Here is a 14610-nt window from a genome sequence, read left to right as displayed (position 1 = left end):
TCTGTTAAAAAAAAAATAGCAGCAGCACTAAGAAAAAAGTTGTGCTGAAAACCAAATTGAGAGACAACCCCAAAGTGTTGTTATTGCAAGTCCATCGTTATTATATTCCCATTCAAATCCACCCCTTTACTTTCTTTCTTAAATTCTCCTGCTAAAAATCGAATCTTTACAATTCTTGAATCTTGATCATTTGGTTGTTCAAATTAAAGGGTTGCTGAAATAACACTTTAATCATAAATATATACACAAATATAGACACACAATCTTGAAATCTTGATGAAGGGGATGGAGAGTTTGCAGGATCTGATAGAAGAAGTAAAGCTTCGAACTGTGTGGTGGGCCCTTTGTATTTTTGCTGTTTCTTACTTCTTAACACGTGAGTCTCTCTTTTATGTTCTTCTGTCTGCTTTTGTTGGTATTTATTTGCTAGCTCATGTGTATAGTTTATGTTTATATAGTTGTTTGAGTAGAAGTTTGTTAGTAGAAGGGGATGTATTGGATTGAGGAGGCTGTTGGGTTGACATTTATGCATAGTCTCCGTTCCTAGAAACTCGATACAATTTGTTGATATCAATTTGTAAACCATTCCCTTCGGGTGAAGCAAAGACACCCAAAAACGGAGAGAGATAGTTTGTACTGGTTAAAGTGATTGTATGTAAAGGCCATTATTTGATAAAAACACTCTTTTATAAAGAATTAGAAAGAAAAAACTTATAATCTAGCGCTAAAATCTCATTTATATGTTGAATTCAACAAAAACTAGGTTATTTTTAATTCAAAAAAAGCAGAATCTAGCTTGAAATGACGAAAAATATTAGCTTAAACATAACATGATCACATTACATGTAAAATTCATTATGATGAAAATAGATATCAGTTTCCATGCTAGATTCTATGGCATATTCTTCATTAGATTTTGTATGTTACCTTGTCATTTTAATCTTAACCATCTGATATATCTAAAAAATGAAGGGTGATAATGGCGTTCTTTCTTCTTTTATATATAACGGTGTTCTCTCTAGAATGCAGCTCTAGATATAATTTGTCACTACAATAAACATTGACTTAGATCAGACTTTTATAGTCATATTATAAAATTTTCTAACTATTTGAAGTAAAAAAGAACATATAACTGCACTTTAACCCTTGTACGTCTATAGGCGAATCCTGTTTATCATAACTTATATAAATTTTTGTTTGCCGGCTAAGAAACAGGCAATAATCATGTGACAACACTAAAAGACCATATCAACCTTAATTTTCGAAATGTTTTACAGTCGCAACTTGCAAGTTACGTAAATCAAAAGGGATCCAAAATTTGTATTTACATTTTTTGTATGACACTTTCTAGTAATGGTTTCAAAAATTGAGGATTGAGGTATTTTTCTTAACACCTAGAAATAATGAGTTAAAACTTTCTCTATGCACAGAGTCTGGCTTATATAATGCCATCATCTTTATCTTCTCTTTTATATCAACGTGAACTCTTTCTAATTTTTCTCACCGTCTGCCATGCAGATACAAGTAAATCAATGTGGATGAATATCCCTATATCTGTTCTTATGGTCTCTGGTTTACGAATCTTATTAAACGAGATAGATTTCCATTGGAAGGTTCGAAATATCCAACAAAAAACATATCTATCCCACTTAGAAAAGAAGCAGTTATCTGTTAATGATTCCGAGCTTCCTGCCTTGCCAACCCCTCCTAAACGGAAGAAAAAAATTGATTCTCCCATAATAGAGGCTGCAATGGAGGAGTTTATTGACAAACTTCTGCAGGATTTTGTCGTAGATTTGTGGTATTCAGAAATAACACCTGATAAAGAGGCCCCTGAACTGATACGCGCAGTTGTCATGGATGTTCTTGCTGATGTATCTGGTCGAGTCAAAGAGATAAACTTGGTTGAACTATTGACAAGGTTGTATTTCAAGCGTGTATCTCAATTTATTTGATGTAATAGTGATCCTTTAAGTGAACAAAACCCATTATTTTGTCAATGTTTCAGGGATGTTGTGGACCTTGTAGGGGACCATATAGATCTCTTTAGAAAAAATCAAACTGCTATTGGCATTGATATCATGCAAACTTTGTCATCTGAGGAACGCGATGAGAGATTGAAGCAGCAACTTAGGGCCTCTAAGGACCTTCACCCGGCCTTGAAGTCTCCAGATTGTGAGTACAAGGTGTGAGTAAAGTGTTTTCATGCAACATATTTCTCATAATTTTCACTTTCACACTATCAAACATTATATGCTCTTGTAGGCTCTTCAACGCCTTATGGGTGGAGTCTTAGCTGTAGCACTTAAGCCACGGGAAGCTAAAAGCCCCCTCATCCGGTGCATTGCTCGGGAGCTTTTAACATGTTTGGTGATGCAACCACTTTTAAATTTAGCAAGCCCCAAGTAAGTTGTACTGGCAGTTCTTGATGCTTTCTTGGTGTTTCATGTTTTGTGGAAGTTAAAAGGAATAATAACCAAGATATGTGGGTGACAGAGTTCTACAGCTTTCGTATTTTTACTTATCATGTGAGCATCTCTGCGTAGCTAAATACTTAGTGATAATCCTATAATCTGATTCAACAGTCTGCAGAAATTCTGTTATAATGTTCTTTACAACTCGTGGGGGAGGTTGAAATGATTTACTTGATAATAAGTAAAAACGATAGCAAAGTATGGTATGGGACTTTCAGTGTTGTTTACCATCTAGTGTAGTTCGTCAGTGCTTAGTATTGACTATGACTCTATGAGCCCAGATTACTTTGTGAATTTGCTTGTGGGTAGAAAGCTAGCTGGGGTTTGCAGTCACAGTGTTACATAACATCCATTTCTTTTAGTCCTGGTTGGTATGATGGATGCTCGGAATCAAATTCTTCGACATGTGCGCGCGCGAACGCGCTTAATTTGTTCCATGTGATATTCATGATCATTGATTTTTATTTTTCCGAATGAAGTGGGGAACTGAGATTTATTATCAAATCTAATTATTAGCATGTTTACTGGACTTCCACTATGGGGTATATGTGAAATGGAACAATATGAACTTCGTTGTGTTTGTAATTTTTATATTTAGTTTGTTTTAACACATTTAACATTTTGCTCGAACTCTCCACTCTAATAATATTTAGTGGCCACATGGATGAGTATGGATTTATCGGTTTTCTTATATTGGTATAATTTATATGTATGTATGCTCTTTGTAGATTATAACTTTAAAATATCCGTTGTTCCACAGGTATATCAACGAATTGATTGAATACATATACCTTGCTATTAAAGATTATGGTTTTGAACAGGCAGGTGATGGTTCACCTGTTGCAGAAGGTCATATGCGTGATCATGTTCTTGCAGACTCTCAACAACATAGCTCAGAGTCCATGAGTATTAATGGAGCTCCATGCAATCAAGGGACTAATTTTTCATTTTCAAAGTGCGACAATGCAAAAGAATTATCAGTGGCGGGTTCAGGCACCCGTCATGAAGAGTCTGTGCAGCATATATCTGCCGAATGGGCTCGACCTCTTGATGCAGCAAGTCAGCGCAGGACAGAAGTTCTTATGCCTGAAAATCTTGAAAACATGTGGACAAAAGGAAGAAATTATCAGAACAAGGTCAAGAAAGGCCCTAATACTGGAATCCAGGCTGCAAAGAGTTTAGAAGTTAATAGTGTCGTACTATTAAAAGATAACGAAAGAGGATCACTCGCTCACAAACCAGAATTTTCTACAAAAAACCAAGCTAAAGCTTCAGGTCAAACACCATCTGGCCATCTTCCAGATTTTCGTCTATATAGTCAGAAGGAAAATCCAGAGGATCTTTCTTGGGAACCAGGCAGGGTTGCATCTTTTATAGGTGGTTGCAGTGTTGATGAATTTAGTGATGCCCTTGTTGCCACCGGAAACAGGAGTAAGATGAAAAAATCAAATAGCACTTCTGATTTGGTTATTTTACCAGATAGGGGTGCTGATGTTTCAAGCAAAATTGGCGGACCAATCATATCAGAGTTCTACAGTCCTGATTCGGGTGGGCATAATCAAGTAGTTACTGTTAATAGCGCTTCCCTTATGGTGTTATCTAGTGAGCCACATGCACCCAAGCTTAAGTGCCGGGTATGATTAGTGTTCTCTTGTTTCTTGTTAAATGTTTTTGTCGTGTAGGTAGTAAGAGCACTTGCACAAAATTTCAGAGCAGTAATTGTAGGTTGAAAGCAGCATCTCCAGACCATGCACATGTGTGTTATATATATTTCTTTTGTGCCATATGTATCACTTCTGATTTTAGTTTCTTTTCAGGTTATAGGAGCATATTTCGAGAAAGTTGGGTCAAAATCTTTTGCTGTTTATTCAATTGCTGTGACGGATAATGAAAACAACACTTGGTTTGTTAAGCGGAGGTCTTGTTCTGGCTAATTTTCTTTAATTACTAATTAGTTACTAGCTGTAATTTATATTCTTTCATATTCTTTGCTAATGATGAAGGCATTTTACTTTATTTTCTTCACTTCATATATTTTTTCAATTATTCAATTTTTGAAAAGTTGATACAGCTTTCCACCATCTTAATTCTATAATTTGTATTTGTATATCTCATATAAACTAGCAGTACTATGTCAACAGATATAGAAACTTTGAAAGATTGCATCGCCATCTCAAGGACATTCCTAATTATACTCTGAATTTGCCTCCCAAAAGAATCTTCTCTTCGAGCACTGAGGACACTTTTGTGCATCGACGCTGCATTCAGCTTGACAAGTATTTGCAAGTAATTTACTTCCTACCCTGTGTAGCTTTTACAACTCATTTATTATTTTCTGATTTGTTTGGGTGTATACTGTTTCTTTAAGGATCTACTGTCGATAGCTAATGTAGCAGAGCAACATGAAGTGTGGGATTTCTTAAGTGTTTCATCAAAGGTGAGAATCCTTTCTTTTCTTGATGTTGGTCTCTCGTTTCACAGAAAAAGAGCCTCACTTTATGTTAATGTTAATCTTCTGTTTAATTTTGATTAATGATGTGAAATAATTAAATAATATTAAAGGACCAATTTTATGGTTAGATGTTACACATACTGTCACAATGTTTAGTTGATAAAAATTAAACAAGTTCACAATTATATTGCATACCAGTCTTTAAAATTGGCGAATCAGAAAATATAACATAGGTTTTCTTCTTTAATCTGTGTAGGGGTGTGGGACTATCTTTTATTTTTTTTCGTTATTGTAAACTTTTCTACTGTTATATTGATACAACTATATTTTCTTTTGTGAAGAATTATTCTTTTGGAAAGTCTCCTTCTGTGATGCGAACCTTGGCAGGTAAGTTTATTCATTTTTTTGAATACTACAATGTACCTTGATACTCTGTAGTCACTAGTCTCCACATTTTTGATGGAGAAAAGGTTAAAAATATGACAAATGTTTTTGTGGTTGTTTTAATAAGTATATAAGTAGTTATTCACAAATTGCCTTCAGGGTGAAATAACTTGCCTAAATTCCAAAACCACATAAAATGATTACTTGACCTTATAAATATATAATCACTTAACATATTTTGATGCCACATACTATAGTTAATCAAGTATCTTTACAAGTATGATGAAGATATAAGCAAAATACAAATATATCTCCTAAAATCAGAAGTGCATAATTGACATTGGGTTTAGGACTCTAAAACAGCTATCCAACAATAATGACTTAGCCAACTATGTTCATAGTAAATCATTGGATTCATTAGAATATTAAAATATAATACGAAGTATTAAGGTAGAAAAAATCTTATGTTTTTAATGTTAAAATCTCCAAGCAAAAGTTCCTTCTCTCTTCTTGGCTTCTCCTCTCTGGGGCTATATTGATAAATAATCTATGACACAGGATGTAGAATGTTGAATATGGGATAAACTAAATACTACCAACAATCCCCAGTAGAACCATTGAGAATATAGAACTTTTATATTATTATGTGAGAAGAAACGCTAAAGCTCTGATCTACATACAATCATTTAGTGGGGGTAAAAATCCTAGGGCAAGGAGAACACAGAACGAACTTGAATGAGAGAAACGACACTCGAGCAGTACGGAATGACCGAAAATTCTGTCATTTTACCTCAAGTAATTTAACTCTTCGAGAAAATAAGATCAGCATCCCTCAAGGGAAGAAGGACTATTCCATATAACTACGCTAATTAATGATGTTTCTAGTTTCCATTCAATATTTGTTTTTATTTGATCATTTGCCTATATATATTTAAACATAATTTTATTTGAGTTTACCAAAAAAATATTATTTTATTTGTTGAGTGCCACCGCAGTCGAATCCCCATATTTTTAATTCATCAAATCTTCGCATATAGAGATATACAGAGTTCTACTAGTACCATATTTTTGCTGTTTTTATGTGTAACGTCAGAAGTGAAATGCTTTTAATGTGTCGTATTTGACAGTTGTTATGGTCTAAAATTCAAAATTGTTTAAGAAGCATTAGATCATTATTATTAATACATATAAAATGGTTACTAACAGAGGTTGCTAGTTGATTGTGTAATGTGTAGAGAATTACATATTTTGTCATGGAAGTTCTTCTGTTTTCTTTGTGTGAAAAATGTACCATATGAGTTTTGGTGTGTTACAAGTTATGACCACAGATCTGTAGAGGTCCTAATCTTCAAATAGTTTGCTAGCTTATAACCCGTGTCATGCACGGATATTTTTTTAAAATATAAATTTGTCTTCTAAATTTGTATGATATATGGATATTTTAAAAAAAATATATCTGTATAAATATATATAATTTGAATTATCTTACTAATATTTTATACGTTGATATATACACGATTAAAGTCAAGATTTTCATTTCGGTGGAAAAAAAGATTAGTGATGATTTTATAATTATCTTTGAATTTAACAAAAATTAGGAAGTAGGAAAAATAGTTATCAATTTTATAAGGATCATATTTTATTTATAAAACCTTCCTTTATTTGATTTAGACCATAAAAAAAATAAAATTCGTATTTTAATTACAAAACCTACTCACTTCTATATGATCTTTACAAAACATCTTCATATTTTGTTTAGAACATAAAAAGAAAAGGACGTATTCTATTTATAAATCTTATTTCTAATGGATTTAGAACATCGAAAGTATCATTTATGTTTCGCTTAATGACCTTTTAGCCCTTGAAGTTTGGGTGGAAGTTCCGATGCGGTCTCGAAGTTTAAAAACGTTCCTTTCGACCCTCAAAGTATCTTTATCGTACCTTTTAGCCCTTATGGTGTATACCGGTATATAACGGGGTGGACAAAGTTGACATTTCACACGTGAGGGTTAAAAGGGGCATTAAACATTAAGGGTTAAAAGGAACATCTAATGTATTTCAATGTATTTTTTAGTGGTTAAAAAGAACGAGATGTATACTTTAAGGGTTAAAAGGTACGTCCAAACTTTACCCCGAATATGAATTGTCAAGTTTATCCCCCGATTTATACCGGTATTTTTAAAAAGGGCTAAAAGGTACGACAAAGATACTTTGAGGGTCGAAAGGTACGTTTTTAAACTTCGAGGCCGCATCGGAACTTCCACCCATACTTTGAGGGCTAAAAAGTCATTAAGCCTTTATGTTTATATTTGAATATTATATATAAATATCTTCAATTATTATGTAATCTTAACTGTTTATCAAATAATAAGATTATGGTTCGTATTTATTTTGCGGTATTTAGAATATATAAAGAATAAAATTCGTATTTTAGTTACAAAACCCACTTCTACTTAATTTTTATAAAACCTTCTATTTTCCATCGGAACATAAAAAGAGCAAGGAACATCTTCTATTGGCGAAACGTACTTCTATTTGATTGAGAACATTGAAAGAATAAATTTTATTATAATATATATATATATATATATATATATATATATATATATATATATCTTTCATTATTATGTAATCTTGACCGTTTATCAAATAATAAAAGCATGGTTCTTATATATTATGTGGTATTTAGAACATATAAAGAATAAAATTCGTATTTTATTTACAAAATCTACTTGTACATGATTTTTATAAAACCTTCTTTTATTTTGTTTAGAACATAAAAAGAGTCGAGAACATATTCTATTTGCAATACCTACTCCTATTTGATTTAGAACATCAAAAGTATTATTTATATTTTTAATATTTAAAATATTATATATAAATATCTTTTATTATTATGTAATTTTGACCGTTTATCAAACAATAATATCTAACGGTTCGTATGTAATCTGTGGTACTATACCAAACGGCCAAATTATCCTCCTTACGCTTATTACATATAAGTATAAAATGTGTAATCAATTAATCATATATGTTTGTTTCTGGCTAAGATAGCGTGTGGGTAAAATACTGTGACGTCTATTTGCATATGATTTTCTATTGCCAACCATATCTACCAGTCTACATTTCATCCCTAGTTAAGCTTTTGTGAGTTCTCTTATCAGGTATTGCTACTAGCTTTCATAATTAATTGATCAGAGATTCAGAGTCCACTAAGCATGCATTATTTTTTATTTTTTTTTAATGGTGCTGAAGAGCTTGCTTTCTGGTTCTAGTCATCTAGAGCCTGTTTGGCTAGGTTTTAAGCCTAGTGTTTAAAGGCACTCAGGTTGATAAATGTCTGTTTGTATAATAAGTCAGAAACTGACTTAAGCTTAAACTCAAAAGTTAGTAGGAGGTACTATTGTCAACTACTTATTTAATTTTGGTGATTCTATATGATGAATTTTGATATTGTCATTCAAAGATATAATCTCAAATTTACTTTGTTATTACATTTTTAATAACTCATAAACTACCCATAATACAAAATTACCCAAATGCGCACTTAAAATGTTCACTTTTTTGTCTTCACTTGTCACTTTCAGCAACTTTAATTCATGAGTCATTATTTTAAATTTATCCAAATAGGCTCATAATATCATTGATGATTTTAAAACCTTTTACTCAGGCTGTCTTGAATGTTTTTTTTTTTTTTTTGAGTTCTCATCAGTTAATGTGGATGATGCGGTAGATGACATTGTACGCCAGTTCAAAGGGGTATCAGATGGTCTAATGCGAAAAGTTTCTGGTTCATCTTCTGCAACATACGAACAATCTTCTTCAAATTATGGCAGGAACTTATCCCTGAAAGAAGATGAAATAGAAAAATTGATTTTGAGACAACATACTGCAGATTCAGCTAACCATTTCTCCGATGACGAGGAAGGCGAAAAAGAAGATGCAAGCTATAGCGGTGAGAGATCTTTTGCGGATACTGACCAATGGCATTCAGACAATGAATCGGATTCGAGGGAATTCTTGTCAATGATGGAAGAACATGATGAAAAGCTTAAATCTGATGTTGATAAACACAATTCCAAGCTTCAGTCCAAATCAACAAGCACTAGTGGTTTTCCTAGAGCTAATGTTCCAGCAACTTCTGCCCATCTGGAAGATTTAAGCGGGGTCCCACAAGAGGTATTTTGCATAGACTCTTGAATTCTGGTGATGTCGGTGTTTTGTATTTAGGCAATTTTTTGATTTATCCTTTTGCTTCGAGGATCATTGTCATAGTAGAGGAATGAGCACTTGAGGAATTTTGTGCTCTAAATAGGCACTTTTACTCTTTTTGCATACTTAAAGCTATGTTATTTTCCTCACTAAACAGATTTTAATAGGATGAGTTTGGATTTTTATCATTACACTAAGATATAAACCCTGCATCGCATTATTTAAATATTTATCATTGATTGCAGCTGTTGTATCTATTATATTTTTAGCAGGAGTATGATTGTAGAACACATTAAGTCTATGCTCTCACTGGAGATTAGTGGAGCATTTCCAGTGACATAATATAACTTTGGGAGATAAGATGTATACCTAGGAGGCTTGCTAGGCATGTAATAGGTGTACGGCAAAGATGGATAATACTTTGTTTCTGTTTTTTCGGTTAACATGCAAGAAAAGTTTAAACAGACACTTTTTATGATTAAAAGTAATATCAGGACTTCAAGAGTTGAGTTTTTGTATTATAGCTATAAATTGCTATAAAAATATTGTTCAATTTCTGTTAAATTCCAAATACCTTGACCATAAATACATTCCGAACTCATATGCTTGATTAATTTCTTGATTATCGCTGACTAAACAGCCCTTGTCACTGGACACTGGTTTTGGTTTGAAACTCATATGCTTAGTTTTTTTTATCGTTGGTTGATAACTTTGTGCAACTGATGATATATTTACCTACTACTTTTTTTTGTATGTAGTGGGTGCCACCAAATCTATGCGTACCTGTGTTGAATTTAGTAGATAACATCTTTGAGCTGAAGAAAAGAGGCTGGCTCAGGTGAGTCAGTATTGTACAGAAAGCATATTGTTTTTATTCCTTTACCATCTTTTCTTTACCTAATATAATGCCAAGTAGGATTTTATTTTTGTCATGTTTAGGTCAATGAATTTTGTGGGATAAGATGCAAATAGTAAGATTTATTAAGTGATGTTCAAATGTGGTTTTTTTTATGTGCTTTAATAGAGAGATTAAGCATATAGATGTATAGTAATCAACCTTACTATAGCCACAAAAGCTTAAAATGGAAATCAGCTGATGTTAAATTATGGTTGGCTCAGTTTGTTGGTGCTTAAAAAATTAAAGAAAAGATAAAAGCTGATGCGGCGTCTCCAAATGACTTGGTGCCAATGTTGAGGATTTAATGAAAGTTCCCACTATATGTTGTGGTTTTATGTCTCATCATTGTTTAAATCTGTTCATGAGATCAGTGTTAATTTACGGTATATTAGCCAGTATCTAAAGAAGACACAAAATTGGTGTTATTTTTTTCTTTCTTCTGTGTTCATTTTTATGCTTTAGAGTTTAGAGGAAAAATATGTTAAGCTTTCTATTAATAGCTTAATTTGGCCACTGCATGACAAATATGTGCTGTGCATTTTTTATGATTCCAATTTCACTTTCAACTCACTGATTCTATTGAATTATATATGCAAATAATTTGAAATTATTATGTATTACACTGAAACTGCAATTTTTTTGGTGCAGAAGACAGGTCTTTTGGATTTCAAAGCAGGTACTACAGTTGGTAATGGAAGACGCTATTGATGATTGGATCCTAAGGCAGATTCATTGGATCCGAAGAGAGGACATTATTGCCCAAGGAATTCACTGGGTTCAAGATGTAAGTATCATGCTTCGACTTCATAATTTTTTCTTTTTTTGAGTTGTGAAATGAGTCTACACTTCCTTTGAAAAAATAAAGCAGAGGAAGTCTGCATTTCCTAGTTGTGACTTGCCATCATATTAAAAAATGGTTAAATGGAAATAATTATCATCTGTATACATACATAAGAGCCCGAAATATGGTTTTGGTATCTAGTTTAGTTGATAATATTTATCATTGAGATTGAAGTGGCTGCTACTTGGAACTTCAAAAGTCGACGCTGAGTGGTTCCACTAAATACTAAGTCGCATAGTGTTTCTCATAGGCGCTGGAGATGTTTACAAGGTCTTTCACAACGTTATAAGACTCCTGAACTTTTAATTATATTAGTATGTGTAGCAGGATTGATGCAATTAATCTTCAAATTGGAATTTTATTTTCGTTGACAGTTTGGACATTTGCTTGATTGTAAATATTCTACTGATATTGGTATATCTTTTACTAGTCAAATGCCTTAAAGTGTTGTCTCTAAATTTGTAGCCTAGCCGGGTACGGAAGTCAATAACCAGTATTTTGTAACATTTGTATCTAGCTTCCAATTTCATGTGGTGTTTGGTTATTTTTTTTAGGTTCTCTGGCCTGGTGGTGCTTTTTTCCTGCCCTTGAATAGTAAAAGTAAGATAGATAATTTTGAACGAGATGAGGGTAGTTTACGGAGTACAACTCATTCGGCCAGAAGTACGGCCTCTGAAGCAGGGTCTTTTGAAGAGCAGCTTGAGTCTGCTCGGAGAGCCAGTGATGTCAAGAAAATTTTATTCAGTAAGCACCAGTTTTTCCTCGCTCTTAATAGTTGATTTGCAACCTCTGGTACTTTCACTGAACATTTAGCATCCCTTGCAATCATCATGGTATTGTAGTATTCTGGAGTCTGCACCTTTTGAGTAATATTCTTTCGCAGGCAGGCACTTGTGTTTCGTTTATTTATTTTGTTAACAAAAAATTTAAGGTACAACATCCTGAGAATATTAATTTTAGTGATTGTTGATTGGATACTAGCATGTAAGTTGTAAGCATGACCCCTGGTCTTTTACTGCATTGAAATTATACAGAAATTTACCACTTCTGCAAATCTGTGCATTACCTGTTTTTTAAACGTACCCTGATTTTCTAACATCTATATACCCCTGATGAATGAGGAACATAATTTTGACAAAATAAAACCTCTTTCTTTTCCCTTTTAGATGGAGCTCCCGCTGCTCTAGTTGGCTTGATTGGGCACAATCAGTACAAGCGATGTGCTCAAGACATATATTTCTTCCTGCAGGTAAAGTCTCTTGCTCAAAATATTTATTTCTGCGCTGTGTCTGACATTTTGTTGATTTCCTAAAATCATTATGGCTATCTATGCATGCAGTCCAGTATTTGTTTGAAACAACTCACGTATGGAATACTCGAACTTGTACTCCTGTCCATTTTCCCGGAGCTGCGGGAAATTATTTTGGATATGCATGAGAAGACAAATGATGAATCTGTATAGAAAGCTTTGTTTTTCGAGTAATCAAGAAATTTCTGACCTCAAAGCTCTTGACTGGTGTCAACAAAAGTAAGAATGTAGTTTTGTACACCTTTTTCATGTCCATATAGGTTTTTTCCAGTAATGTTTAGATTTTTGTAAACAAGCTTAGCTAGGTGAGGTGTTCAAATTTTTTTGGGTTTGTAATTAGCTTCACTGTTGCCCAGTCTAATCTCACAAAAGTTGGAATAGAGTATGTGCAGAAGTAGTTATGATTCTTACCTCATTCACTCTTTCTTTTTTCCCAGTATTTTCCAGTTCATATGTTCTTGTATATTTGCACTGGTGCAATCATCAAAGTGTGTACGTAATGCGTTGGGGAGTTGTCTACTGCAAATCTTAGTAGAGTAATTTTTTTTCTCTTTTATCTAAAACTAGCACAGTGATATATGAAATTTCGAATATAGTGACAGTACACCTATAGCAACATGTTATTTGTGCCTCGAATCAAATGGAAGTTTTCAACCTCACTGGTAAACAAGTTGATAATGTATGTATCTTCTGATTGATCATCTGCATTTAGCAGGTGTGTGTTCTTCCTAATGCCTTTTGGTTTTTTGATGTGTGTGAGTATTTAAATTTTTAAAATTTTGGTATACACATGCGTGTTAGTATTTTAATTTCTAAAACTATATTAAACAGGGAAAAAAGGTATATTATCATTTGTATTGGTAATAAGTACATAAGTTTTATGTAGCATTAGAGCATGAGTATCATATGATATAAGTCTAAATTATTAAAAAAAAAAAGAAAAAGAAGAAGAGAAAAACTTCTATGTATTTATTACTAAAACTTCACTTCTATTGCGAGCTTAACTTTTGACTAACAAATTAATGTTTTCTTATGTTAATGGTTGGTGTTAATAAATTTTATTGATAGTATATTATTAAAAGTAGTGCCGAATTCGAGACGAGATTAATAAAGATTTATCTCCGACTAAATTCAAAAAATAGTAGAAATTTTCGTTAAATACTAAAGGGGTGTATTTGATTGAGATTCTAATGTATTGTTTTTCATCTATGCATTTTAATAGATTATATGTGTTTTTGATTTTGAGCGGATTCTTGATAAAATGTTGTAAAGTTGATATAACTCTTTTAAGATTTAAACACAATGCTTTGAAATATCATGAATTTTGGCGGGATTTCAAAAAACTTAAAATACACTGGGAAATTTCACAAAATCCATTATTTTATGAAATTCAAAAAAAAATCCATCAACATTTGAATACCATCGGATTTTAAAATATAATTTAAAATTCTTATTAAATACCACCAAATTTTGTATCATAATTTAAAACCTCAATCGAATACTCCAAAGAGGGGTGTATTGGATTGGGATTTTAAAATATTTTTTTTCATTCATGAAATCCGAGGGTATTCGATTGGGATTGTTTGAAATCCATTAAAATCTTGAGGTATTCGATTGGGATTTAAAATTATGCAACAAAATCTAAGTGGTATTCAATTGAGATTTTAAATTATGCTTTAAAATCCGATGGTATTCAATTGGGATTGTTTAAAATCCATTAAAATCTAAAGGTTTTCAAATGATGATGGATTTTTTTGGATTTCATAAAATGATGAATTTTGTGGCATTATTCAGTGTATTTTAAGTCTTTTGAAATCCCATCAAAATCAATAGGATTTTGAAGCATTGTGCTTAAATCCTATAAACTCTGCGACATTTTATCAAGAATTCGCACAAAATCAAAATCACATATAATCCATTAAAATCCATATACTAAAAATAATCCATTAAAATCCCAATCGAATACACCCCCGAAAATTTTAATAGATGTTAAACAATCCCAATTGTATATTCTCTGATTTCATGAATGAAAAAAAGTCC

General features: G+C 32.5%; 1 protein-coding gene across 2 annotated transcripts; it reads left to right on the top strand.

Annotated features, from left to right (window-relative positions):
• On the top strand, positions 1–12989 carry LOC108205050 (uncharacterized). 2 transcript variants are annotated; one of them, XM_017374817.2, is made up of 15 exons: positions 1–376; positions 1519–1921; positions 2009–2186; positions 2266–2405; positions 3235–4108; positions 4292–4392; positions 4616–4760; positions 4843–4911; positions 5268–5313; positions 9023–9489; positions 10281–10360; positions 11072–11204; positions 11816–12005; positions 12428–12510; positions 12601–12989. In XM_017374817.2, the coding sequence occupies exons 1-15, from the start codon at positions 277–279 to the stop codon at positions 12721–12723; spliced, it is 3132 nt and encodes a 1043-aa protein (XP_017230306.1). In that variant the 5' UTR covers positions 1–276; the 3' UTR covers positions 12724–12989. The 2 variants fall into 2 exon arrangements, with proteins under 2 accessions (XP_017230306.1, XP_017230305.1); XM_017374816.2 differs by having other exon boundaries at positions 2–376; positions 11069–11204.
• The last annotated feature ends 1621 nt before the right edge of the window (positions 12990–14610 follow it).

This window comes from Daucus carota, chromosome 1, assembly GCF_001625215.2.
Source record: "Daucus carota subsp. sativus chromosome 1, DH1 v3.0, whole genome shotgun sequence".
Lineage (NCBI taxonomy): Eukaryota > Viridiplantae > Streptophyta > Magnoliopsida > Apiales > Apiaceae > Daucus > Daucus carota.
The sequence above is the reverse complement of the archived record's forward strand: the minus strand, read 5'-3'. Positions and strand labels throughout refer to the sequence as shown.

Excerpts from the sequence above, each read along its gene's own strand:
- LOC108205050 (XM_017374816.2), top strand. The coding sequence starts at position 277 with ATGAAGGGGATGGAGAGTTTGCAGGATCTGATAGAAGAAGTAAAGCTT. Across the intron at positions 2,187-2,265 it reads CTCCAGATTGTGAGTACAAG|GCTCTTCAACGCCTTATGGG; the intron begins GTGTGAGTAAAG and ends ATGCTCTTGTAG. Across the intron at positions 12,006-12,427 it reads TGTCAAGAAAATTTTATTCA|ATGGAGCTCCCGCTGCTCTA; the intron begins GTAAGCACCAGT and ends TTTCCCTTTTAG.